The 26,674-nt window shown below is 42.9% G+C and overlaps 1 protein-coding gene across 2 annotated transcripts in view; it reads left to right on the top strand.

Moving 5' to 3' along the window:
- Window positions 1–26,674, top strand: part of dyrk1b (dual-specificity tyrosine-(Y)-phosphorylation regulated kinase 1B) — a 79,103-nt gene that overhangs the window by 26,366 nt on the left and 26,063 nt on the right. Inside the window, exon 1 of one of the 2 annotated variants that reach the window (XM_083760388.1) lies at window positions 15,354–17,652. The exons of the other annotated variant lie outside the window; for it this stretch is intronic. Coding sequence (XP_083616514.1) covers window positions 17,547–17,652 — 106 coding nt within the window. The 5' untranslated portion in view covers window positions 15,354–17,546. Of the gene's footprint in view, window positions 1–15,353; window positions 17,653–26,674 lie in introns of those variants that run through there. 2 annotated transcript variants of the gene reach the window in all.

Genomic DNA, 26,674 nt, shown 5'->3' with positions numbered 1-26,674 from the left:
ATGGGAGGTCACACGAGTTGATAATCTGCTCTCAACGACAGCCCTCTCCTTTTAATTAGCCCAGTTACGTTTCTGTGTTGTCACTCACTCGTAAAATCACAAGAATAGTTGCATCATCAGTCTCTTTATTATTTTTTCTTATGAAATTCTTCCCTGTGTATGAAATGCACCATAACGGTTGACTTTGACTTTTGTCTGGGTGTATTGGTGAAGTAGAGAGGCCAGACATGTGACTTCTTTTAATAGTAAGGGGCTGCCTGAAGGTGCATTGCGCTAGAGGCCAGCAAAAATACTCACCTGTTGACTCTGACCAATAAGGTGTCACTGAGCAAGACATGCCCAGTGTCCCTCAAGTGCCCAGCTGTAACCACTTTAAACCTGGCATGAGCCTAGCATATTGGACATGTCATAAATTCAACTTTTGTTGTGTGTCCAACGTCTGACGGAGTTGACAAACATCTGACGGAGTTGACAAGTTGAACTGATTTAGGTTCTAGACCACCTAGGATCTTGATTCTGGTAACTAATCCCACATTTTCAAGGATGAGGAAGACAGTGGTACTATTTAGATTTGCCCTGTGACCATGGCAGCCATTTTTCAAAATGGCCGCCACCTGCTGTTATTTTACAATAACTCAAGTTCTACACCACCTAGGATCTTGATTCTGGTGACTAATCATACATTTTCAAAGATGCGGGATACATTTGTACTACGGTATTTAGATTTGTCCTGTGACCATGGTAGACATTTTTCTAAATGGCCGCCAACTTTCTGTTATTTCCCAATAACTCAAGTTCTACCTCACCTAGGATCTTGATTCTGGTGACTAATCCTACATTTTCAAGGATGAGGAATACAGTAGTACTATTTCGATTTATCCTGTGACAATGGCAGCCATTTTCAAAAATGGCGGACCTGCTATTATTTTACCAATTAGTCAGGGAATATTATCAGAATAATGTCAAATCTGGGCCTTTAGGCTATAGAGCGGCGCAGTCCCTCCCCCTTTCAGAACAACGAACGGCCCAGGAAATGAAATGCAATGCATTCTGACCATTTTCTTTAAGTATTTATTTAAAGACGGTTACGCCGTGGACAAAGCCAACTCGGATCGTGACAAATCATGACAATGAACACAATGTTTTGGGCCGATCAAATAATTTATAAGAAGAAAAACAAAACAAATAGTGTTGTCTCCTGCCTTTATTTTCTTCTCTTTCTAATGATTTGATCGGCCCAAAATATTGTGTTCATTGTCATGATTTGTCACGATCCGAGTTGGCTTTGTCCGCGGCGTAACCGTCTTTAAATAAATACTTAAAGAAAATGGTCAGAATGCATTGCATTTCATTTCCTGGGCCGTTCGTTGTTCTGAAAGGGGGAGGGACTGCGCCGCACTATTAGGGCCCTATTTTGTGTATCTTAAGCTGCAGCCATCGGGCTTCATGTCAACGCAGAGAATGTTATTTTTTTTTAACAATGAAGGATGCTCCACTGCCGACGCTTCGTTGTGTTCGATGGCTGTAATTCGCCCTGTTTAAAAAAACATTACGCTGTCAGAAGTTCAGAACGCGACGTGTTCTGACAGCACCAAAAACAGTTGGCGTGGCTTTGCCATTGAGTACCAGGTCTTGTGACTTAACTTAAAGGGTAAGACCACTTTTTTGAGGTTTGGGTTGTGTAGTTACTTTGCCATGATGCAACTCCAAATGTGGACAGAAATAAAAAAAATACTGCTCCAGTGATTAGAAATTGATCATTCAAAATATGCTCCTCATTGACTTACATTGTAGCTAAAACAGCTAGTAAAATCAACAGGAATCTAACATTTTTATGAAAAAATAAAACCACATGAGTTTTGGTGATTCTCTATATTGTCTGAATCAACATTGTTTGTGTTTGTTTACGTACTAAAAGAGTGACTTTGAGAGCTGTTTTAGCTACAATGTAAGTCAATGAGGAGCATATTTTGAATTATCAATTTCTAATCACTGGAGCAGTTATTTTTTATTTCTTGTCCACATTTGGAGTTGCATCATGGCAAAGCAACTACACAACCCAAACCTCAAAAAAAATTGTCTTACCCTTTAAGACCTGGTACTTAAAATAGGGCCCCTAGTCTTGTTATAGTGACTTTAGGGAATCTATGTATGAAGTTAGATAGATTTCTGTAGCACAGCCAGCACAGAGTTAAACATATGATATAACTCTGGCAGCTGCGGAGAGGTAAGCAGAACAAAGTTTGTTATTCACCGCTGGTTGTCTTATCCTATCAGACAGGCATCATGCCTGCAATGGTAGTTATTTGCAGGCCTTGATACGCCCAATAAGAATGAGTTAATTAACATTGATATCAGTCCCACATTATGGTGAACTAGACCACAAAGGCCCAGCTCTGCACTTTTATATTTAGGTTGGGTTATATAAAAGACAATATACTAGACTAGAGAGTAGACAGAGAACTATCAGTTCAGAATGGGAAAAGTGTTGGAAACGTTACTCAAAAAAGGTAATATATTAACTATTACTTACTTTAAAAAGTAGTATTATTACTTTACATATTTCTCCCTGTCAAAATAACAAATTACTTATTACTTTTTGTCCCCAAAAGTCTCACACTACCCAGTTTTTTTTCTGGACGATTTAAAGGTGTAGTGAAATGAAAAAGACGTTTTTCACACTTTTAGACCATATCCGTGGTCATTATATGGGCATACCTAACAATGGATGCCAAAAAATGTGAAAATTCTCATTTCTGTGTGTTTTTATATCAAAGGTCCATAAAAACGATTGCATTATTTATTTATTAAAACGAAAACGTGCTGCGTGATGACGTGTAGAGATACACATCGATAAAAGCCAATAACAATGAAGCTCACCCGTTTAATTCCCCATATTTGCGCCTCCGTCCATCACAGCTGCTACTGATTACAGAATAATCACTAGGGCTGACCCAAAAAAATCGATTAATCGATGTTCAATCGATACGCACGGGAATCGATTAAAAAAAAAAATCGCGTCCGCTTTTGGTCCGCGAGACGGCCCCATTTGGTCCGCGAGCCATGCTCGTGCCTCGCAGCACCGCAACGCCTCCTCCCCTCTCCCCCTCACTCGTGGTGGTAACAACAAGGAAGTCAACACAGCAGCCTGCAGTCATGCCGCCACAAAATAAATCTAAAGTGTGGTGTGGTTGCATTTTAGAATATGCAAGGAGAACAAAGAACAAGTGGTGTACAGTGTCAACTATGTGACAAGAAATTGCGTATCACATACGGGATGGCCCAAGTGAGGCGAAAAATCCGCGTCGAAAGTTCACGCATGGGACAGGGGAAAAAGCCCCTGACCTCCTAGGCTCCGAGGGACTTCCATGCGCGCTAATTTGAGCCGCGGTCATCCACACTTTTCTACCCCAAGAAAGAGCCTCGTCGGAAGGGTCTGAGAGCGGCGTAGACCGCGGCGCAAATTAGCGCGCCTGGAGCTCCAGGACTGGTGCTTTTTTTGGCGAGAAGTTGAGAAGTCTAAAAGAAGTATTAATGTTTACTTGCTAAAGGAATCTTCAAAATTATTAGCTTCAGATAGTTTTAAAAATAAACTAGATAAAGTGCCCCTCGGGGCACAGGTCTCCACCAGGGAAGGTCAGGTTGTGGCCTCCTGGTGGCGCTATAATAGGCCAATGTGAAAAGGGTCTTACTCCTTGGATGGCAATTGGATGATTTGAAGCATTTTGTTCCTAAAATGTGTGTTGCAAAAATCCACCTGTTGGTGGCACTATAACAGGCCGATGTGAAAAGTGTGGGATATATTCCTCAGCCTAGTAGGAAAGTCTGTGAAAGATCTCACGTAAATTGCACGCTGCGTTCATGATTTGAACGGGGCAAACTTTGAAAAGCCAAAGTTAGCCAATTAGGAAGGAATGTGAAATATCGGACAGATCCGGCTTGAACACATGACTATAGAGATAGTATGCACCGATTTGCTGTTTTTTGGAAAGAATCTGGAGGAGTAATATAAAAAAAATGTTTTTCAAAAGTCGGCCTCCTGGTGGCGCTATAACAGGCTGTTCTGGACAATTTGGGGCAGAGGTTCATCGTTGGCATCCAGGGAGTGTGTGTGCAAAATTTGGCATCGACCGGGTTAACGGTGCCGGAGATTAGCTGTACACAGACAGACTGACGGACACACGGACGGTCGGACACACGGACGGACGGAGTGCAAAACATACTCTCTCGTCTCTCCCCATGCCTTCGGCCTGGTGGAGACAGTACATTTTTAGGTGTTTACATTTGCTATTATTGCGACCTGTAGGTCGCATTTACTATGAAAACCTGCATTTCCGTGTGTCACGTCCCACCTCCATGTATGGTCACACCTCGTGACCATCGCCTCATGACATCATGCCTCCATCTCCATATATGGAGCTGACCTGTTCTGACATTCCATATGTTGATCCCTCCCCACCCGTCCTTCCTCTTCGATGTCTGTTTTGTTATTAGTGCAGCCGCGCCCGGCAGCCGGCGAAAACTAAGAGTTCTCAACAGGCCCTCTCAAGTCTCAACAACCCTGTACACTCAAGACACTTCCCTTAGCTCTCCATATATGGAGCTGACCTGTTATGACATTCCATATGTTGATCTGACCTCCTCAAACCCTGTACACTCAAGACACGCTCCATATATGGTTATGGCCAGTACAGAATTCATTCCATATGTTGATCTGACCCCCCATGCCAAAGCGCCAGCACTCGCCCAGCAGTCTGCCGTGACCCAGGTGGATGTGTGCAGTGCCGTCCACGTGACCTCGCTTCTTGACCTCAGGGCGTCGTACTGGTTATATTTACACATGAACAGGCACATATTCTAAATTGTTAATTTCTACAACCTGTTATGAGCCTTTAGAGTTTAGAAGACACACATGGTACTGTAGTCTGATAATAATTTTAAATCACAATCATAATGACTTAATAAGTAATAATTTTAAATCACAATCATAATGACTTAATAAGTTAATACATACAATGTGATTTAACTTAAGAGTTAAGCACAAAGTAGGCACATGACAAGAACATAGAGTTGTACATTAGAAGTTGTAAAATGTAAAGTAAATACAAATTTAATAAATCAAAGAATTGACGAACAGAAACAGGAAACACGTGGTCTCTAGAATAGATAATAGTGCTGATATTAAAGTCTAAAGTTTATTTGAATGTATTTTACTACAAAGTAGTCTTTCAAAGCAAATTCTGCCTATTTTAAATGGCTATTGGATTGCAAATTGTTAAGAACTTTGTGAAGTATTGTGAAGAATGCTGAACAATGCAAATAGTTTATCTTCTTAGGATCTTAATGTTAAAACTGTTACGAGTGTTCCCCCGGATATCCCAGTGTTATTTATTGATTAGCGTTTGAAGCATGGGTTGCTGTATATGAGGAGGATTATATTTTTGAAAGCAACTTCCCCAGCTCGGGTTGTTGCCTGTCTCTTATATGTATATTTGGCTGTTCTGCCTGTAGATAGCAGTGAAACCACAGCCTATCTCTGAGCAGCACTAGCTGTAAAGCAACATTCCTGCCTGTATACCCAGTCCAAACTGGGAAGACGAAACGGGAAGAGTTGGCGATACATACATTCCCACCTTCCCTTCCCTTCCCCTCCCCTTGCTCTTTGTCTCTGTCCCCTCTTTCTACTTTCTCTGTATCTCTGTCTGTCTTTCTCTCTCTCTTTCTCTCTCTCTCTCTGGCTCCGCTGAGTGGCGAAAAGGAGCAGTCCCAGTACTTCTGCCTGTTAGCCGAAGACACCTTCTCCAACGTTTCTCTCTCCTCTCTTTCTCTCTCTCTCTCTCTCCCCCTATCCCTCCCTCCCTCCCTCTCCCTCCCTCCCTTCCTCTCTCTCTCTCTCTCTGTCTCTCTCTCCGCCTTGCTGTAAGCACCCTGCAGTGGCAGCATGGTAATTCGGCTCCCCTATCTTCCCACCGCATCATGTTTACCTAGCAACAAGCATCACCCGCGGCCGGCCCTCCCATTGGTCATTTGAAAACGCACCCGGGACCAATGGCAGGGCTGTTGCCATGGTACAGTGTGTAGTTGCCGGGTGGAATTTTGCTGCAAGGCACGTGAGTCCTGGAGTCTGTTCGCCTCCTCGCGCTGCCGTTGTAATCTCCGCTGTCTGGGCGCGAGCTAAACGTGATTTACTGGAACACCGTCACTTTCTCTCTCTCCAGAGAGAGAGAGATGGTTGGTATTTATTCCCATTTATCCATACGTTTGTGCGTTTGAACACAATAACAATAGAGTGTTTCCTATGTGAGCAGAGAAGCTGCTCAGTGGCAGAGGAAGGGAACTAGAAAGAGGGGCTGCGTCTCTAACGAGGCCAGTCTTAAACCATGCAGCGTTTGAAGCCGCTATTCTGAATTTACAATATGCTGTGTCACTATAGAACATAAGCTATGGAATCTTTATTGTAGGCGTGCTTTAAAAGCTGGAAGCCAAATCCCAGGCATTTTACAACTAAAATGTCTTCAGTTGAACAAGCCAAGTGAATAAACAGTGAGCTGTTAAGTGCTGTAAATTGTGTGTTTCCCAGGCAGCTGACACCGATTGTCAGCGTAATGTTGTTAGCGTCCCTGTTTTTTAATGTGGATTGTTGAGGAACATTTTATGTGCAACACATTTTAAAATGTGACCAAGAAGAGGTGTGTAAACTACATTGTTGAATCATGGTAAACTTTAAATTACTGTCAACCATTCTCCAAAGTATACCAGTGATTCTTGGTATAGTCTGCATTTATTTTTTATTTTATTGTTTTCAGTACTTTTCCCTGTCAACTTGTGTTGCATTATATATCTAGGTTTATTAAATAATATGCAAGGATTTATTTTGCAACATTGATTCAAGTATCGAGGTATGTTCTGTAACATTTGAATGATGGGACACTCTAACAGGAAACTTGTCTTTTTATGTACAGTATGTACAGTATGATTGAAAAGGTGTGAATAGAAAATTATTGTCAGGAAATTCACCTATTAGAAAACGAACCCACATGTTGTTACATGCATTTGTTACAATAATAAAGAGTTGGGGTTTTTGTTTTTTAATACACACTTTGGTGAGAGTAAACAGGACTTGTGTGTCTGTCTTTCATCTCTTTTGCAGTTTGGACACCATCCATTGTGATCAGTGTTATTAACCCATTTTGGGTGGGAACCCCTTTTGGTGTTTTAACTAAGCATTATATTATACTTTAGCTATTGAAAAATAGCAGATCTACAAGCTCATAGCGCGCCACCGAGTGGCGTGCTACAAGCTTGTAGTTATGCAATTTTTGAAAAGTCGTGAAAATGTGGCACAAATCTTTGAATATATATTATTTTAGAGGACTTTTGGGCTAAGCTAGTATAGACTATAGCAGGAAAGGTCACGGAAACTACAAACCCGGCCTATAGCCTAGTCTGTTGTATGTTAGGTGCATGGTGCACCAGGTGCAGGGCATGTAATCATAGATCCTTAAGCCTGTCAAATGTCCTACACACGGACACTATGCTGTGCTCTCTCTTAAACTGCTATTAAACATAACCACGTGTATTCATTTGAGTGATTATTTAATTTACCTGAATAAACTCATTTCATGATACTCCTCCCTCTGCCTCTTACTCAGACAATTTAAAGTATAAATGCTAAACATTTTTTTGTAGATCAAATTTGACCATTCTGAGATTAGACAAATTCTGACGCCGACGGATATACCACCATGTTTCAGCCAAATCATTGGAACAGTGCTTGTGGACTTATTAAAAAAGAAAATGACAGTGATTTGGCATTCTGCCAAATGCCTTTAAAATTAATGTCATAAGTCACCATAGATGCAAATAAATGGTGCACTTTGGCTGACTTTGTGTCACTCGGTGCAAACGCTTGTCCGATCTTTGTTACTGAACACCAACACGCCCGCACTGTGAGAGAAAGTGCAGAGCAATTGTAGGTCAGCCGGTCCTTTTTGTGTGCTGTACTGTATGCAAATCCCCTGTCACCCTCCTTCTCCCACTGTTCACCTCCTCCCCCCACCCCTCCTCCCACCTGTTACCTGTAGATCAACTCTCAACTCAACTCAGTCTACGCACTCTCTTCTAGCAGTCTCTCTCTCTCTCCTCTCTCTCTCTCTCTCTCTCTCTCTCTCTCTCTCTCTCTCTCTCTCTCTCTCTCTCTCTCTCTCTCTATCCCTCCCCTGTCTCTTCCTCTCTGGCATAGTTAGGAGCTGAAATATATCTGGGGTTTGCATGATGACAACAGAAGTTAGATTAACTTGATTTTCCTCAGAGAGAGCACACACACACACGGCCCACGGCGGTGGCTCAGGGGTATAGAGTTGTCGGATGGTAACCGCAAGGTTCCCAGTTCGAACCCGGGCTCCCCCAGAGTTAGTGTCGAAGTGTCCTTGAGCAAGAGACTGAACCCCTAATCGCTCCTGATGTGCTGGTTGGTGCTTTGGATGGTCTCCGCCGCCATCGGTGTATGACTGTGTGTTTGAATGTGTGTGTGTGAATGAACAATCTATGTAAAGCTATATAAATGCACCATTTAACACACACACACACACACACACACACACACACACACACACACACACACACACACACACACACCCGATATGTTCAGTGTAGTCACTCCTCTCATTATCTGACTGTGTTCAGCATTATGTTGGGGCAACATGGTTATTTTGGCATAGTTCTGCTGCACTATACTTTGATTATACTCTCTCTTGTATAATTGATCAGTGATTGACATGTTGGCAGCAATTGGAATACCTACTGTGGTATAGTCAACAACTTTGCCTGACCCAGTGACATAGTTATCCCTGCTCCCTGGGAGAGGACATTTCTAGTTTATCCCATTTTGATAATTTCTGGAAAACCTATGTTTCTATGTCAGTGGTGCTCAACCTTTTTCATGTCACGGACCCCCAGAATTATTTCTATTTGCCTGCAGACCCCCATCTGAAAATATGCAGTTCCGAGACTACAGTCATTGTTGCGGGTTCGAGTCTTGATCCCGGCGGCTTTTGCTGCGTGTCACTCCCCGTCTCTCTCTCTCTCCCCATTTCCTGTCAGCCTACTGTCCTATCAATAATAATTTAAGGCATAAAAGCCCACAATAATTACCCAAAAGAAAAGACAATTATGATAATATTATAGTTGGCAGCTGATTCTTAGTTGATTGGCACTCCTAGACTTGGATGAACCTTTGGATTGGGTAGTGATTCACCCTCCACTATGGGTGGGACGGTTAGGGATTTTTATGGTACGATTGTACTAGTGAGAAAACTGTTTCATGATTATCACTTATTATACATTTATTGCACAAAACTATAGATTTATATAAAAAACAAAATCCCCGTAAAATGTATTTTTTGTTTTGGCTTTTTGTCTCCACCAGGCCGAAGGCATGTGGGGAGAGTATGTTTTGCACTTCGTCCGTCCGTGTGTCCGTGTGTCCGTGTGTCCGTGTGTCCGTGAACAGCTAATCTCGGCCACCGTTAACCCGGTCGATGCCAAATTTTGCACACACACTCCCTGGATGCCAACGATGAACCTCTGCCCCAAACTTTCCAGAACGGCCTGTTATAGCGCCACCAGGAGGCCGCTTTGTGCAAAACAAGTTTTTTCACAGTACACCTACAGATTTTGTCCAAACATCACGCAAATTAGTACACAGTCTCTCTAGAGCCATTCAACGAAACGGGTCTTTCAGATTTCTCAGACTCCATCCTGATTGGTTAAGATTGGCTTCCAAAGTTCACAGGAGTGCTCAGTTTCAAACAAAATGCTGCAAATCATGAACACATCGCGTGAAATTGTGCACGCACATTCCCACTAGGCCGAGGACGAAATGCCACATGAACAATTTCAACTCAGCCTCAAGGTGGCGCTATAACTGGCCGAAAAGTGTTTTTACCTCTAACTGCACGGATCTGTGGATAACCTGGTGGAGACCTGTGCCCAGAAGGGCACTTTTTCTAGTTAACAAATAATACAGTCTCCAAATAACACGGACAAAATAATAATAATAGAATTTAAACAAAAGGTATATATCTCTTTGGTATATATAAGTAAATATTAGCTACATCTTCAAGCATCCATGTAAGCTGCAGGACATCTGTCTGAAAGGCTCTTCAACATTACCAATAGTAGCCAGCAACTATTGTATACGTTCTAAATTTCTTTTGGACCCAGGTAGATATAGTTCCTTTTATTTCCCCACGTTTATTTTATACTGTGTCCCTACAATTAATTAATTAAAAGTTGTTAAATACAGATAATAGTCCTATATCCCTATACCTTCGACTCGTGGCTTCTCCTGGTTCTCTCCGCGACGTTGTTGACTCTGCACACACACACTTAACGATGCATCTGCTCGCTCGCTTTATCGATGTACGTGTAATGATGACGGCCTGCCTAAGGTTACATTATTTGTATCATATATAAGATGACATCACGACGATGTCAGTCTTCTTCACACCGTCACATGGAAGAGACCTCGACATCCTCTGTTTGGACACTGTGCCAGACACGGCACAGTGCAATCAATTTTAATAGGTTTGTTGTAATGTTAAGTTGTTTTATTGTCTACACTTCTAGTGTGTGTGTGTGTGTGTGTGTGGGGGGGGGGGGGTGGGGGGGGTGAGAGAAAGAGAGAGAGAGTCCATCACTCAAACCGATGGGCCGATCAACGCCATACGTTGTGTGTACTCTGCCTGAGTCTGCCAGTATAGGCCACGGAAGGAATGGCAATTTTTCAAATGGCCTTCGTGACCGCGCAAAGCAGGCTGATTGTTTTATGTTTTGGCCTATATCAGTGGGTCATATAATCACATTTCCCCCTCCTGGATTCCTTGGATCACGATGCAACTCTGCATATAGGAGTCTAGTTAGTTTCGACCTATAACTACTGTAGATTTTCTGCCATTTTGCGTTTTCTTCAAAACAAATCAAGTATACACACATCTCTGGAGTCATGGATGTGATAAACATGTATCATACAGATGTCTTATATTCCATATCAATTGGCTATAATTGGCTTCCAAAGTTTGCCGGAGGGCCCATCTTAAAGGAAATGCCAGGAATCATGAACGCAGCGGCCCGCAAATTTGAATCGCACAACGCAGAGCCAAAAGCTATTTCACTTCTAGGTGGGTCAAGGGCAAGACCAGCGGAATTCTGAACAGCTTCCATCCGAGTACCATCAAACTGTTGACCAAGGCCTGATCACCGCCTGTCACCAGACTGGCCCGTCAACGGGAACACCGTCCTTGAAACAGACTGTTCTGTTCCACTACTGCATGTGGACTTTACTTTCCATGTGGACCTGCCATGTGCATTTTTACCTGGAAAATGTCTGATGTCTGCGTGCGTGCGTGCGTGTGACCAACATAGTGTTGGTGTCTAATGTCATGCACATACTGTTGTGATTTTGGTTGACCACCCGGGTGGTGCTTCATGAGGCACGACACATTCTACTTTATCACAGACAACATATATATATATATATATATATATATATATATATATATATATATATATAGACGTGCCTAGAAGATATATGTAAACAAGGATAGCGACAAATGAACAGAAACGGAGCACATCTCATATCATTGTGCGCAGACGTTCAGTCTCTGATATAGTAGTTGATGGTCATCATATCATGTATATCAATACGCTTATACGCAGATGATTGTTTCACACTGGGTCAAGCAGACGAGGTCGTAAATCAAGACGCATACCTGCCGCTGCCGCCACACTATACATGTGGACCTGTATACCAAGGTGTGTTAGTTGATAAACCTTTTGTTATACCACAGTGCTCTGGCTCCTCTGGTACGACATCCTCTTAGAACAATGACATTTTAAAACAAGTTATGCGTCGCACTCAGAGTGACGAGTGAGTTAATGTCTTTCATTTCTCCATGTCCTCAGATTCTTTGTAAAGACACGGAGAGAGAAAAGAAACTAACTCACTCTCGTCACTCTGAGCCCTATACCAATATGATACCACTTTAGCACCTATATGTTTAATCTCACGACATATACTGTATATGTTGGTATTTTAATCTGTGTAACCTTTATATGTAGACATTTAGATTTGCACAAAAATATGGAGCTTGCACCTTTTTCACACCTGCAAAAACCTCTGATGTTAAAATGTTCACACTTTATTCTGTTACAGTCATGTGACGATGAGTATCAAACGGGGTTTGGAGATTCCATACTGTTTGCCTATAATTGGCGTTCGAAATTGGGCCCAATTCTTACCAAACAAAACGACCCTGTCAACCTCAAACTGTTATGGAGCCTCTGTAGACTGCACCTGGAAAGCATTTTCACTTGAGCCCACATAGGGGGTGGCACAAATGCGAAAAGTTGCACTGTATGTCATATAAATGCTATGTCCCCCAGTGGCTTCCTCAGGTTCGACTACTGACGGCTCCAATACACAATTTTACGCAGCCTTGGTTCATGGCAGCCCAGCCTGACAGAGACATGCACTCCGCATAATGTATTATTATTATTACATACCTATGTAATAGAACTATATTTGTTACTAGGCTGGTTTATTTGACGCTGACACATTGGTTCATTTGAAATGGGGAGTAATTGAGCCTAATGATCATATTATTACAGTCTTTGTAAACAGTGATAGTATATCAGTATGACCACGCACTGCTGTATTTACATCAGTTGGTGTGACACGCAGGCTGGCAACACTCAATTATGTTGAACTCCTGTCTCCTATATGTGACACAGTATACGTGGTTAATATGGATACTGCGTTAGAAGCAGTTCACAACATGCCGAAGGAAAATATAGAACAAGAAATTGTATCCTGTGGAATAATGCACAGCTTCAGTATGATGTCCTGCATTAACAATAGTAAAACAGTCTACTTGTTTCTAAGAAGGCAATCAGGAGGATTGCATTAGATTAGGTAAAAATCTAGTGCAATTTTCACCTTGCAAATGATAGACATGATGACAAGTTTGCATTGGATTAAACCCCTGACAACCATGGCAACACATGCCCAACCCCCAGCTAATATTAACCCCGTGCAACTGTATAGGGCTTAATAAGTATGAGTAGGGGGTTTGTACTTTTTTTGCTTAGTTACAGTGTGAATTCAGATGTAGCATGAACGTTATATATTTTTTGCTTTCTTCCTTTAAGTTGGAACAAGCTGCCCACTGGTTTATATCTGTGTGCGCGAGGGCGCGTGTGCCGAGCTGTTCCCAGGCAGCCTTGTTCCTGATTTAGCCCAGTAACGGTCGGATAGCAACAGCCGAACAACTTTTCTGTGTGTGTGTGTGTGTGTGTGTGTGTGTGTGCGTGTGTGCGTGTGTGTGTGTGTGTGTGTGTGTGTGTGTGTGTGTGTGTGTGTGTCACCCATCTCAGCTGTGGAATGCCACTCTATAGGCATGTGCTTATGGAAGCCCTTTTCCTTCTCTCTCTCCGTCCATCTTTCTCTCTGTCCTCTCCCTCTCCTTTTCTTTCTCTATCTCTCTCTTTCTGCTCATCCCTCCCACCCTCCTCTATCTCTCTGCCCTCCTCTTCTCTATACCTACCTGACATCTTCAAACTATTTCCGCGTCATTCCTGCCTCGCGCCGTTTGAAGAGACACGGGGAAACCAACCCAGAGCCCCGCCTTTGGACCCGGCCCCCTGGCCAATCACAGTGAGGGACGGGACGGGCTCTGGCCAATCGCGTCACGGCTGCCGTGGCGTTGGATAGCAACAGAGTGTAGGAGCACGGCACCGCGCGCATGCTGGGGGAGGATAGAGTGAAAGAGAGAGGAGCTCACGACAAGGAGGAGAAGACAGGAGGGAGGAGGAGAGGAGGAGGTGGTGTGTGTGTGTGTGTGTGTGTGTGTGTGTGTGTGTGTGTGTGTGTGTGTGTGTGTGTGTGTGTGTGTGTGTGTGTGTGTGTGTGTGTGTGTGTGTGTGTGTGTGTGTGTGTGTGTGTGTGTGTGTGTGTGTGTGTGTGTGTGTGTGTGTGTGTGTGCGTGTGTGTGAACGCTTTAGCACAGAAAAGTTGAAATAATTTTCAAGGACTGAGGAGTGAAATGAACCTCACTGTGTCTGTTGGGAGGGCAGCAGAAAGAAACTGGTTTTTAACTGCAAATATCAAACCCTCTGCCTATATGGAAGCATATACATTCAGATGCAAGTTGAACAAAAACAATGCGCTGCATGTGACTGATTGACTGACGTTTCTGATGCATTGATTCAGTCTTTTATGTGAAAGCATGTAAACCCAATGCTGTGTGCTGTTGGGTTGGGGGTGTGTGTGCAGCCATTTAGTTGCCACAGTGACCTCAAACATTGGCACAGACGATAATAGACGTTATGTCCGGTGCCTCCACGTCTCTCTCGTCTTTGTTTGCTTTGATTAGGGGCCGGGGAGATTAGATTGTGTCGATTCATTGGTCATCATGACAGTTTCACTTCAAGCCTGCTTTTTATTTGCGGGATGTAAACATACAGAACATATCTGTGAATAATTATATCATTCATTCGATCCTATACTGTTCTCTACAACATCTTACAGCTTTCTGGAATGCATACATTTTTATATACGTCATTGCGTTTAATAAATTACATGAATACAGATACATATTTTTTAACTTTCAGAAAAAACAAGATGGTGTTTTATCAGAAGCTGTTATAAACAATCAGGTCCTTATCCTATAATTAGTAATTACAATAACATTTAGAACGAAATAGTAATAACAATATGTCTGTTAATCTTGTTCAATATAGATAATAATTCCCTTTTGTCTTGTGTGATGTAGCTATCAATTACACATGCATTACACTGTGCTATGAATAACCATTGACCTATAAAGTTGTCACTTGTCAGTGTACCTAAATATATATTTCTATATAAGTTTTTTAGCATATACGTAATTTGAATAGTTTAAAAGTACGTCTGTGTGTCTATTTATGCGTGTGTATAAAGTTCCAGTATATTATATATATATCCTGCTGTTACTATAAATGGACAGGACAGGGGCGGCCTGCTTGGGCCAAACCACTGCAACCAGAGGAGAGGGGGGGTGCAGTGCAGTTTAGCATTTCGCTAAATTTCACATACCCCCCTCGTTATTGTTTTATACCAGTGCACTGGTAAAAGACAACCATACGGAGGGGCTGCGATTTTTATATGCTTCTCCGAGGTGTGTGTGTGCGTGTGTGTGTGTTTTAAATGTGACGTGCAGCAGCATTCTGATTGTATTCGTCAGGGCTGGGAGGAGTGGGACACCCCGGCCCGGGCTGAATGGTACAGTCCTGTAGGGCAGGGTGGGGAGAGGAGCTCTCCTGCTAGGCAGAGAACCAGTGAATAACGGGGAACTACCGACAGGGGATACGGGCGAGAAACATGAGCTGAAGTCGCCCCTGCGAAGGTTTCCACCTCGGAGGATTAATATTAAAAAACTACAAAAAAAAACTGAAGAGAAAGGAGGAAGGAAGAGACGAAGGAAGAGAGAAGAAACGGGGAAGGTTGAGACTTTTGGCGGAAGCTTTCAGGGAGTCGTCCGTCCGTCCCTCTTGACAGGCAGTTCACAAAACTTCCAACGGGATTTCTTGCTTTTATTGTGGACAACGCCGTCAATTGTTGTTGGTTTCATGAATGTTTTTGAATCGTCGGGTTCGTGTTCTTTTTTTTCTTCCCCTTCCTATTCTTTTTCTTTTGTAGTTTTGGTCGGACTCGCGACCAAACGGCGATTCTCCTACGTGCTGCGGAGGAGCGACTGATTTTTTTCCCTTTTTTGATAAACAGTGAAGCGAAAGTGTCAGTTGAGTTGGAAAGTGGGAATTACTGCTGCTGCTTTGTTGACTGTTGTCAACCTGCAAAGGGGGAGGAAAAAAAGCAACATTCACCCGGAGACTACACCTGAAAATAGCTCGGATGGGATACAAAACACACGTGATAAGGTTTATTTTGTCCTCTTATTAACGGACGAAGAGGCGGCTCGTCGAGTTGCGGTGTAACTGCGTGTGCGCACGTCGCCGTTGCTCCTGCATAAAGCCTTCTCTGTGACAGTCAGACGGAGACTTTTTGGATACCCAACCGGAGGAACTAGTTTAATTCCCAACTATCTCGGAAGTCGCGTATTTGGGCTTGGCATCAGCACTTTGAACCGGACCCCTCCCCGCTCAGTGACAGGGCACACATTTCTCATTGTGAAATCCAGGGTTTGCGGTTATTATTGTCGGGGCTTTTCTCAACTCTCCGGCCCCCCTCTCCCCCTCCTATAGCGGCAGCCAGTGTTTAGCTCGGGCCAGCAGCTGACATCTGTAGGCGGGGGAAGGGGAGCTGATCAACAAGAGAGCAGCGGAGAGACAGACGATCCCACGGGCCGTGGAACCTCGGGGTGTATAGGTTGTGTGTGACGGTGGATTAATACAACGGATCACATTGCTCTCTCTTTACCCTGCCCTACTCTGCCCAGTGCCCAGGCCAGTTCAACCCTCACAGAAAAGCGCCAGTAATTGGATCTATTTTTAGGGTTAGGGATGGGGTAAAGGCAGGCGGCTGGAAACTCTAACCCCCCCCCCCCCTCCTCCTCCTCCTCCTCCTCCTCTACCCCCTTACCACCACCCGCCTCGCCCAGCCGCCCGTGGTCAGCATGCGTGCACTAGCCTGGTGGTGAGCCGTGCCAGGTTAGCAGTTACTACCGTCAAGTCTTCATATACCAACAGCGAGCTAACTTGGACTGAGTGAGCCAGCCGAGGCGGTTGAAGAAGACTAGGCTGGAAGGGAACTGCTCTGAAATCTCTGGCTACCATGGAGTACTAAATGACTTGAGGAATACTTGCTTGTAGTAGAGCCTACTGTATATGATTACAGTTGACCACTGGGACATCTAAGCCCAGCGCTGGTAATCGGAGCAGCTTCTAGTTAAGAAACTAGGATACTTGTTAGGCCCTAGCTTAGACTACCTAAAACTGAGTCACCAGCGACCTGGAGACCTCCAGCACTCTAAAAAACAACAACAAAAAAAAACAATGCATGAAACTACAGAAAGGAACCTAGAAAGAAGCTAACTTAACTAACCAAATATTCTATCCCCCCTACATCCCCAATACACAGAAACAGAATATATATGTAGAAAGAGAGATCTATATCTATAGTGTTATACCACAGAAAAAAAGTTTAAATCCTTTATATTTTTTACTGCAGAAAGAGACAGACAAGCTGCCTGAACGCCGGTCGGTTGCCTTAGAAACCACAGTAATAAAACAAAAAAGAAGCCAGAGGAGAGACGGTGCCTTTCGATTGGTTGGTTTGTTCCCCACCACTTCAGGACTGAGTGATTTGATTGGATGTAAGCTTTGTCAGAGTGTGACTTAAGGATTGCAAAAAAAACAAACAAAACAGAAACGCTTCAGCACGCCTAAATGACCCCTACCTGAACCCCTCGGTTCTGACCCAACCCATCAACAACACAGCGCTTTGATTGACAGCATTTCCCTGCCGGAACGACCAACCGCCAAGCGTTTCCATGGTGATCACGTCGTCGTCGGTGGAGGAGAAGACCACTCCCTCCAGCAGGATGGTCCAATCGGATCTGTGGTCCAGCTCGGCCCTGCTCCGCAAGAACAACAAAAGTCAGTTCATGCGCGTGCACACATTACACACGCACACACACACACGCATCCTCATATCTTCACACACAGGTGGTGGTCAGACAGAGGGAGATGGAATCAGAAGCACTTGACTTCACTTAAAGTTTTGTTTTCCTTGCTTTCCCTTTGCACATGTTGTGGTGAAAGCCAAACACGAAACAATTAGCCTAACGCAGAACTACTGCCATCATGCCATGGCACATCAGGCGGGTGGGCATACAGGACACCCAAACAGCATAGCAAGATGAAGATGTATAATGTTAAATTAATAAAGCATACATTTGGACTTCTAATTGTTGTCGTGGCTGAAGACGGCTTGGAGGGGAATTGATCAGATGGGTGCCTGGTCACTGGTCAATGTGTCTCTTCCAGAATGGGAGCATTTAGGTGAATTGGTCAGTTCCATGAGCCTCATGGATGGACCCATCGGCACAGCCGGCCTGGATTGATTAGTAGTTTTCGGAGTGTTTTTGGCCACGTCTGTGCATTCACATTGTGTTGGAGAGTGTTTAGTGTGTGGCAACAGCTGTCAGAATCACCTTATTGGTCATTCTATTGGTGAAGGTTTGGCAAATGGAAGTTTTAAATTAATTAGAGGGTTGTTCCCATACAGTTGACCTGTCTGAGGAAGTTCCACACAGGATCAAAACAGTGTCATGTTAAAGGGTGGAACAGCAGGTCTAATATGCAGGCGGTTATGTTTGTTGAGCTATAGAAGTGGTGTGTGTGTGTGTGTGTGTGTGTGTGTGTGTGTGTGTGTGTGTGTGTGTGTGTGTGTGTGTGTGTGTGTGTGTGTGTGTGTGTGTGTGTGTGTGTGTGTGTGTGTGTGTGTGTGTGTGTGTGTGTGTGTGTGTGTGTGTGTGTGTGAATTATGATTTTTTTTTACAAAGTAAAACTGGCTTCTTCAGTGTAGTTAATTGTGTTAATCAGTATATAATAATTTTATAATTTTGGCAACATTTGGACTATATTAAATTTTCATTCTCTTATCTTGTATTAATTTCCCCACTCAAATATGATGTTCTTTCTTACAATTGTGTTAGCGTTTGAATATCTAACCAACATTTAACATCCCTAGTTTCTAAATGTGGTAGTGCAGGCCTGCAGCATATCATGCGAACAATAGATGTTAATATGGCCGCACTGTTGCATGGAAGCATTGTGTGCGGCTGTCCGTGTGCAGTGTTTTCCCCATACAGTGCAGGCTATGTGATTCTGTTATTTATCTAGTATCTACTTTTCTTTTCTATGGTTGCGTTTAGCTTAGCTTTCATCTTCAAAAACGTACTGGCACAGATTTCAATCACTTAAACCAGTGGGGTCCGGGGACCCCCAGGGGTCCCTGAGGCAGTTCCAGGGGGTCCCCAGCTAAATGATAGTTTGAAACCAAATGGACCATTATGGGTCTGTAACTCAGAGAGTGTACAAATGGAACAAAATGGACCCGTTTGGTACCATGTGTACACTGTCCTTGAAATTTAACGGGCTGAGAATCACTGCTAGAACCGTAAAAGTCTTCTCTTATGGGGGTTCCCTGGCATATCATATATTCAAATGGGGTCCACTCCGCAGGCTAATTATTTGGGGGTCCTTGACTCCTTGACATGAAAAAGTTTGGGAACCACTGACTTAAACTGCTGGACTGCCATCTCTGACCATTCAGACATGGAACTGTCAAGTGTCAAGTAGTTCTAAGCACCAATGTAAAAAACATGTTACATGGGTGCTTTGCTTTTCCTAAAAAAAAGTATAAAAAATAATGGTTTTGGTTTGTCCATTCTCCCCAATGGCGGTTGCAAGGAGTTGCATTGGTGTGGTTGACCTTAAAACTGTTTTGACACTAGTGTCCACTTGCTAGTTCTTGTCAAAGGATGAGTAGATTATGACCAGGAAAGGTCCTCTCTTTCTGTGCTGTGCACTGGAGATCCTACAAGGGCCATGGAACTGGTTCTAAATTCTCTGAAATCTGTCCAGACAATCAATCAATCATTTAACCCACATTTAAATTCACTCTAAACTAAAGGAGATAAAAATAAACTACAGTGCAGAGCAACTGCCCTGCACAAGACTAATTGGTTCTTAACTGGTTTCAGTCAAGATCAACTTGACTGAAACCAGTTGCTGAACTCTGTCAGACTATAGCTTTGATAATGATACACTGAACTGAACAGTATTGATGAGCCAAACTGAATAAGGAGTGAAACATATAATCCTCTGGTATCATGTTTCCGTATCGTGTAATACCATTTGTCTAACAAACCCGAAAGCATCAATGTGTTGTTAAGCTGAAATCGGTGACCTGAAAGCATCAGTGTGTTGTTAAGCCAAAATCTGTGCGACAGGCTTGACCTGTGCGACAGGCTGACCTGTGCGACAGGCTTGATACAAACACACAACTTTACGATGCTATTTGAGAACTACTTGTTCAGACTACACTTTTCTGGAACACCAAAGCTGCAAATGATTGATGGTTCCTCGAGAACCTATGGTCATAGTCATACTAGTTGGACAGCAATGCTTTTGGTTTTGGGAAATTCACCCCATATCTAGTAAGCCCCTTATATTCCTACTGCAGTTATACTTTCATAATTATATTGTATGAAATGGTACATATGCAGAATATATTGTGTTGAGTATAACAATAACACACCTTTACAATCTGTCGCCTGTCACATCAGCATCAACCGCTATGGTTTGCTGTCTCATGTGCTGTAATAGTCTAGTGAAGTCTACTAACTGAATGAAAGGATTCATATATTGAGTCGTGGCCGTGTGTTCATGTAGTCCAGTGTTAACTGTGTAATGTTGAGTTGAGCTTACTTTGACTGCTGCTTTGGCAGTCCATTTGTGAAGGCAGTGCCTGTTAGTTGATGGAGATCTGTCTGTCAAAAGTGAGGCATTTAGCAGACGCTCTTAATCCAGAAGTAAGAAAGAACAAAAACATGGTAATACATCAAATACGTAGGAGAGAAATAGTCATCAAGAATCATACATAAAGACAATCTCTGACAGTTCAATAAGAGCTACTGTACCTAACGATTATCGCCATTACATGTGGTGCGTGAGTGAGGTGGGGTTGGTGGGTGGGATGGGGGGGTTACATAAGACAAGTGCTATACATACGGGGAATGGGTTGTGTCAGAGACTTGATGGATTTGAGAGAAGTTCAATGAATAAATAATTGATAATCGGAATGAATGAAGGTTTTCCTAATATTGTAATTTAGACCCAAAAAAAAGCTGCACACATACAGTACGTATACTGTATATAGGGAGAGAAAGAGATGGACTTGATCTCTCTTGTCCGGGTTGTAATATTAAATGTGAGCACCAGATGAACATAAATACAAGCTGGAATTGCGTTGTAGAAAGAGTGTGAAGTGCCTGCTCCTCTCTGGTTTCATAGACCGCTGAATTGTTAGGGCCTGTCGTGTTGGAGAACATGTAGGTTGGCAGGTCCCACTCAGGCCAAGGCTAACCTTTTTTAACAATTTCTATATTGTTATTTACAGCTGAAAATGTTTATAGTACTGCCTGGTACCAGGTCAAATGGCTGCAAGAGCAGAGCACTGTGAAGGAAAGACAGTCAGACAAACAGACAGACAATTGACACAATCGTCAGTTTTTCGTCTAGTGATGTCTGAAATTGCTGCATGGACAACGTGTCCTTTAAACAGCTTTCCAAGAAGCAGGAGTAAGTGTGTGTGTGTGCGTGTGCGCTTGTGGGCAGGTGGGTGGGTGAGAGATATAGCGATATGAGACTGATCTTTGCTCCTTCACTGTTTTTCCGGTGGTTTGGTCTGCTCACCCAGTCTGTCTGTCTCTCTGTCTACCTGACTGTCTGTCTGCCTTTGTGTCCGTCTGTGTGATCTGTGAGCATGCTGTGTGTGAAAGAGCTTGATGTCAGGTGTTCTATCCCTTTAGAACAGCTGGGGCCAAGGTTCAGTCATGTGAAATAGTGCCGTATGTTTGGTATCTCTTACTGGGTCATGTAACCCCGGCGCTTAGTGAATGATACGGGCAACTGAGATGAGGCGTTTTATGAGCAACCTTCAACTCTTCATGGTGTTTGTGTTGCTGAAGTGCCGCTGTGCTCGCCCGATGAACGTTTGCCAGGTATTCCATGGCAGTGTCACTCTATTGTCTTATCCAGTGAACAGGCAGTGCTGCTGCTCGATGCAATATTATGGGAAGGATTGTCACCAGAAGGTTGGCAGTCTGCATCCTCCTGCAATAAAAGTGAAATCCTGGGGTAAAAGTTATGTTTAAACCATGCAGATGGTGTGGAGTTAGTTTGAATCGCTGTATGTGTATATTCAATGGCTCAATATCAAATCAGCAGAGCACAGTTTATACTAGTGACACTAGTATGGACATTCATGACACATTCAAAAATCTAAGAAATATTATAGTCCACTCACAGAAGAAGGAGTCTGTAAAACAAATGAGGTTCTACCCAACCCACCCCTCTCTTCTGTACACACTTTCCCCGGTCTCTCTCCTCCAAGAAGTTTCCAGGTAGGACGCGTCTTTTTCTTTTTAGTTCCTAAAAACAGCATGTCAGAAATTTGATCAGAAAGTTATCAATCAGTCTATCAACTATGGTCTCTCCTTGATGGCGGCAGCAGTCAGTCCAGCTTTCCAGGAACAGTTTTATAATTGTTGTTTTGGAACCTAAATGCACACACACACACACACGCACGCACACACACACACACACACACATGCACGCACACTCACACGACCCAAAGAGAAAGACAGTTCATCAGTGTGTCAATCAGTAGGGTTCTACTACCTGCCCTCTAATTTCTAACCCTAACGAACGAACCAGAACGTTGTGGGTCCTTTCTGTTAGCCGCCTGCACTGTCCTGTTGGGGTTTCCCCAAAATAATATGGTCTAGTAATGATGTATGATGTCTCTCTCCAAGCGTGTTGGGTGTTACATTATGATATTATTATAAGATGCTGACCGAAGCCTGACTGCCAAGACATGGATAGACTTTTAGCACCACTATGATAGACACCACAGGTTTCACAGCTCTCGCTCTGTGTGTGTGTGTGTGTGTGTGTGTGTGTGTGTGTGTGTGTGTGTGTGTGTGTGTGTGTGTGTGTGTGTGTGTGTGTGTGTGTGTGTGTGTGTGTGTGTGTGTGTGTGTGTGTGTGTGTGTGTGTGTGTGTGTGTGTGTGTGTGTGTGTGTGTGTGTGTGTGTGTGTGTGTGACCCACATGATGATTATTAATAGATTTGATCTGACCCAGCCTGGTGGGTTCACTGGGGGCGTTGGCATGAGTGTGTGTGCACATATGTGTCTGCAGGGAACAAACTTTTTGGCTTGCCGGCCAAAGTGACTGCATGGTGTATTTAAAACAAAAAACTACCAGCCAGGCCGGCCAGGTTTTAACTTTGTTTTATTGCTCTGTGTTGTTGATATTACTATGTCATATTCTCAAATAACAAATGTCAGAAGATAAGTATAGATAGTAGATAACATGAGGCTGAAAAGGAATATTGTATCCAAAATGTGCTGAGGGGTCCAGGAATGACCTACGCTGGCAAATGTAACGTATAGCAGCCTATCGGAGTGAAACGGTTAACATTTAATGCCATACAGTACTGAGAAGCTATACACGTCCAGCTTCTCAGCCCAAGGATGAAAAGAAACCACTTTTCTTAAGGCTACATAGGCTATGGTTGATACAGAGCTGACATCTTCTGTTGTATTGTTTACATTTGTAGTAGTCGTGAATAACGTTTTGCACCGACAGTTCCACAGAGCTCTACAGTGTTTTCTTTAAAGATAAGTTTTTGGCTTTTCTGCCTTTATTGATAGTATCAAGTGAAGACTGGCAGGGAAGAGGGATAGAGAGAAGGGGAGAGACGAGCAGCAAAGGTCGTCATGAACGGGACTCGAACACGCGACGCGCTGTCAGTCCAAAGCCATGCGCCTGGACCGCTAGGCCAGCGGGCGCCCAGAGCTGCACAGCTCTATCGATAAGTAAAGTCTATTCTATCCATAGTAATAATAATAATCACATGATTAAAATAATTTGATAGACCTGGCCATATTGTAGGATGTCGACTTCCGCTACATACATTTAAAAAAAATAATGTATACCTCTGTGTGTGTGAAGTACGACCGTTTTGCATTTAAATAACAAACTTCTACAAGCTTGACCTTACCTGTTTGGTTTGTCCCGAATCCCAATGTGCGTGTATCGCATGCTATGAACCGACATGCGCGTGCACACACACACACACGCACACATGCGCACACACACACACACACACACACACACACACACACACACACACACACACACAGTCACACACACACACACACTCACACACACACACACACACACATTGGCACCATATATTTTTTAAAGTATGGTTTTAGGCAGAATCACAAACCGAAAACAGAAGTTATTTCTCGCAATGGAAAATAATAATTTTACACGTCAGAGTGGCTGCCTGGCTGGTTAGTCTCCATAATTTCCCAGCCAAAGAGGAAATCTAGACGCCATTGGCGGTTGGCAGGTGCACATTCTGTTCTCTGTGTTTGTAAGGGTACACCGTGTATTATGTACACTTTATTTATAAATTAATGTATTTTATTTGCATTAACAGTGTGTATGTTTTCACTGTTAATGCTCAGTCTGCTGACGCTATGGCATTTGTCATTTAATAAACTGTTTAAATAAGCCTTGAAGGCAAAAATAGGGAGTGTACTGCACACACACACACACACACGTACACACGCACACAGAGCCAAATAAAGTGGTGTCGAGGCTGGTGTTAAAGAGATGCACGTGTGACAGCTGAGACTGTCTCAGAGAGGTGTGTGTGCATGCGTGTGCGTGTGCAGTGCACGTGTCTGGTACCTGCTGATCGGTTCATTGGTGCTTAAGCCGTATATACTTCGTTGTACGACAAATGTCAAAAATACTAAATAGCCAATCTAAAAAGCTCACAACACATTGCATTGTGACACGTGAGCTTGTAGATCTGCTATTTTTGTAAATCAAATAAAAATATATTTAGAAGATTTGGCCAAAATAGGGACAACAGGGATAATGTGGGCAACTATATTGGACAGTCAGAAAAGTTTAGTTCAGGTTTGGGCATTACAGGACTCTGCTTAGAGACTCAAACCAATTATTCAGCACTTTAATTAAAGCGACACTAATACAATTGAGCTTGTACTTAACAAATTGACTCACCGTCTATTCAATGCACCAAGCATTCTTTTTGCTGCAAGACCCTCAAGTGGCCTGGTTTGACCAGCCATCTTGGTCCGGGCTTTATTGACCTGAATTTAGCCTCTCGGGCAAGTTCTTACTCTGAGGTTGTGTATTGCCCTCTCCAATGGAACCGTTGATGTTGTTCAGGTCAGGGTTAAGGGCATGGTTGTGGTTATGCTTTACCTAGGCTAGACAAGAAGGAACTACTGCCAAAAGTCTCTAACCGGAAGTTAGTGCGCTTGTCTGGTCAGACACTAGCCAGGTTTGTTTTCTCTTTGAGGTGGTAGAACTGGGAACAAGGTTCAGGTTTACCAATCCTAGTCTGTATGAGAAGAAATAATGCCCAAGTTACCACAGTGCAAAACAGCCTTCTCGTCATATTCTCACCTACTCGGTGGCAACTTCTAGTAGCCCATCACTTTTAAGTCTGTTTTAAATCACTTAAGTCTTGCTGTGGTTCCCGATGATGGAGTTGATTTTGTTTCCTTGCACCGTTGTTTTGCTGCGATGGAAGGCGATTGATTGGATATAGACTGAAAGCTGATTGAAACCACAGAGGAAGTAGCCTACTGCTCGTGGCCAACAAGACACACTTTTATTGTATTGTATCGACTTCCTTTGAACAATCTCAAACTAATGTCTGTCAGTGCACAATCAACCAATAATTACTTTAAAATGCATTATCGGTATCGGACAGATCGACTATTGTTGAATTAGTATTATTATTTGGGTTATTATTGATACTTTTTTATTTCTTATTGTTTCTTATTTTGTTATTTCCCCATGATGAAATGTCCAAAAATAGTCATGCCAGGGTGAAATTGATTAATGGCCAAATCTAACTATGCTGACTGGTTAGTGCATCATGACCTCAACATCAGAGGTTCATTGCTGTTTGAAACAAATGAATGAAAGATGCCTCAGAAAGGATGGTGCGTTAAAAGGCTCTGAGAGTCACCTTGAATGTGTGTCAGAAGACGTGGACATATCTTGTATGGATTATTCACACATCACACAGGAAAGGCTGCCTACTTCTTTGTTGTTGGCTTGTATGAAGTTAGATAATCATAATAATAGACAAAGCAGTTTTACTTAACGCTTAGGCCGCCAGCATTTACTGATAAAATTTTGATATAATTCACGCTAGCATTTTTTCCCTATTCAGCTCTTATTTTGAAGAGCCAAAAATCCAGACCGGATGTTATGATCTTATGTTGGGGTGTGTGACGATGCATCGTCACTCCCTGTTTACAGACTGGGGCAATAGACAAAAGCACTATAAAAGACCAATTGCCGTAGATCTACGGTAATTGGCGTTAAGCGTAACCTTTCCCCACCAGTCAGGGACCAGGTCAACAAGTGGGTCATGACTAGGCATGTAACGATATATCGTATATCGATATATATATCGATATTCATCCCGACGATATGAATCGATTCGAATCGATTCATTGAAATAAAAAATAATAAAAAAACTTTTCAGGCAATTGTTTCTGCACTGTCAAAAGTAATGCTACTTATTTTGCAATGTAGTTAAATAAAAAATCTCAATGGGGAAGATAAATTATATAAAATAAAATAAAACGTAATTTTTTCCTTAAAAAAAAATATTTTTTAATATCGTGAAAAATCGTATCATGAACCTCATATCGTGATACGAATCGTATCGTGAGTTGAGTGAATCGTTACATGCCTAGTCATGACTGATGTTCTGACATGGAACAACTCTATTGACTCTATTGAAAATAGCCGATCTAGAAGCC

Source organism: Protomyctophum parallelum, assembly GCF_964188405.1.
Source record: "Protomyctophum parallelum genome assembly, chromosome: 3".
Lineage (NCBI taxonomy): Eukaryota > Metazoa > Chordata > Actinopteri > Myctophiformes > Myctophidae > Protomyctophum > Protomyctophum parallelum.
Note: the sequence above shows the minus strand (reverse complement) of the source record. Positions and strands in the feature narration are given on the sequence as shown.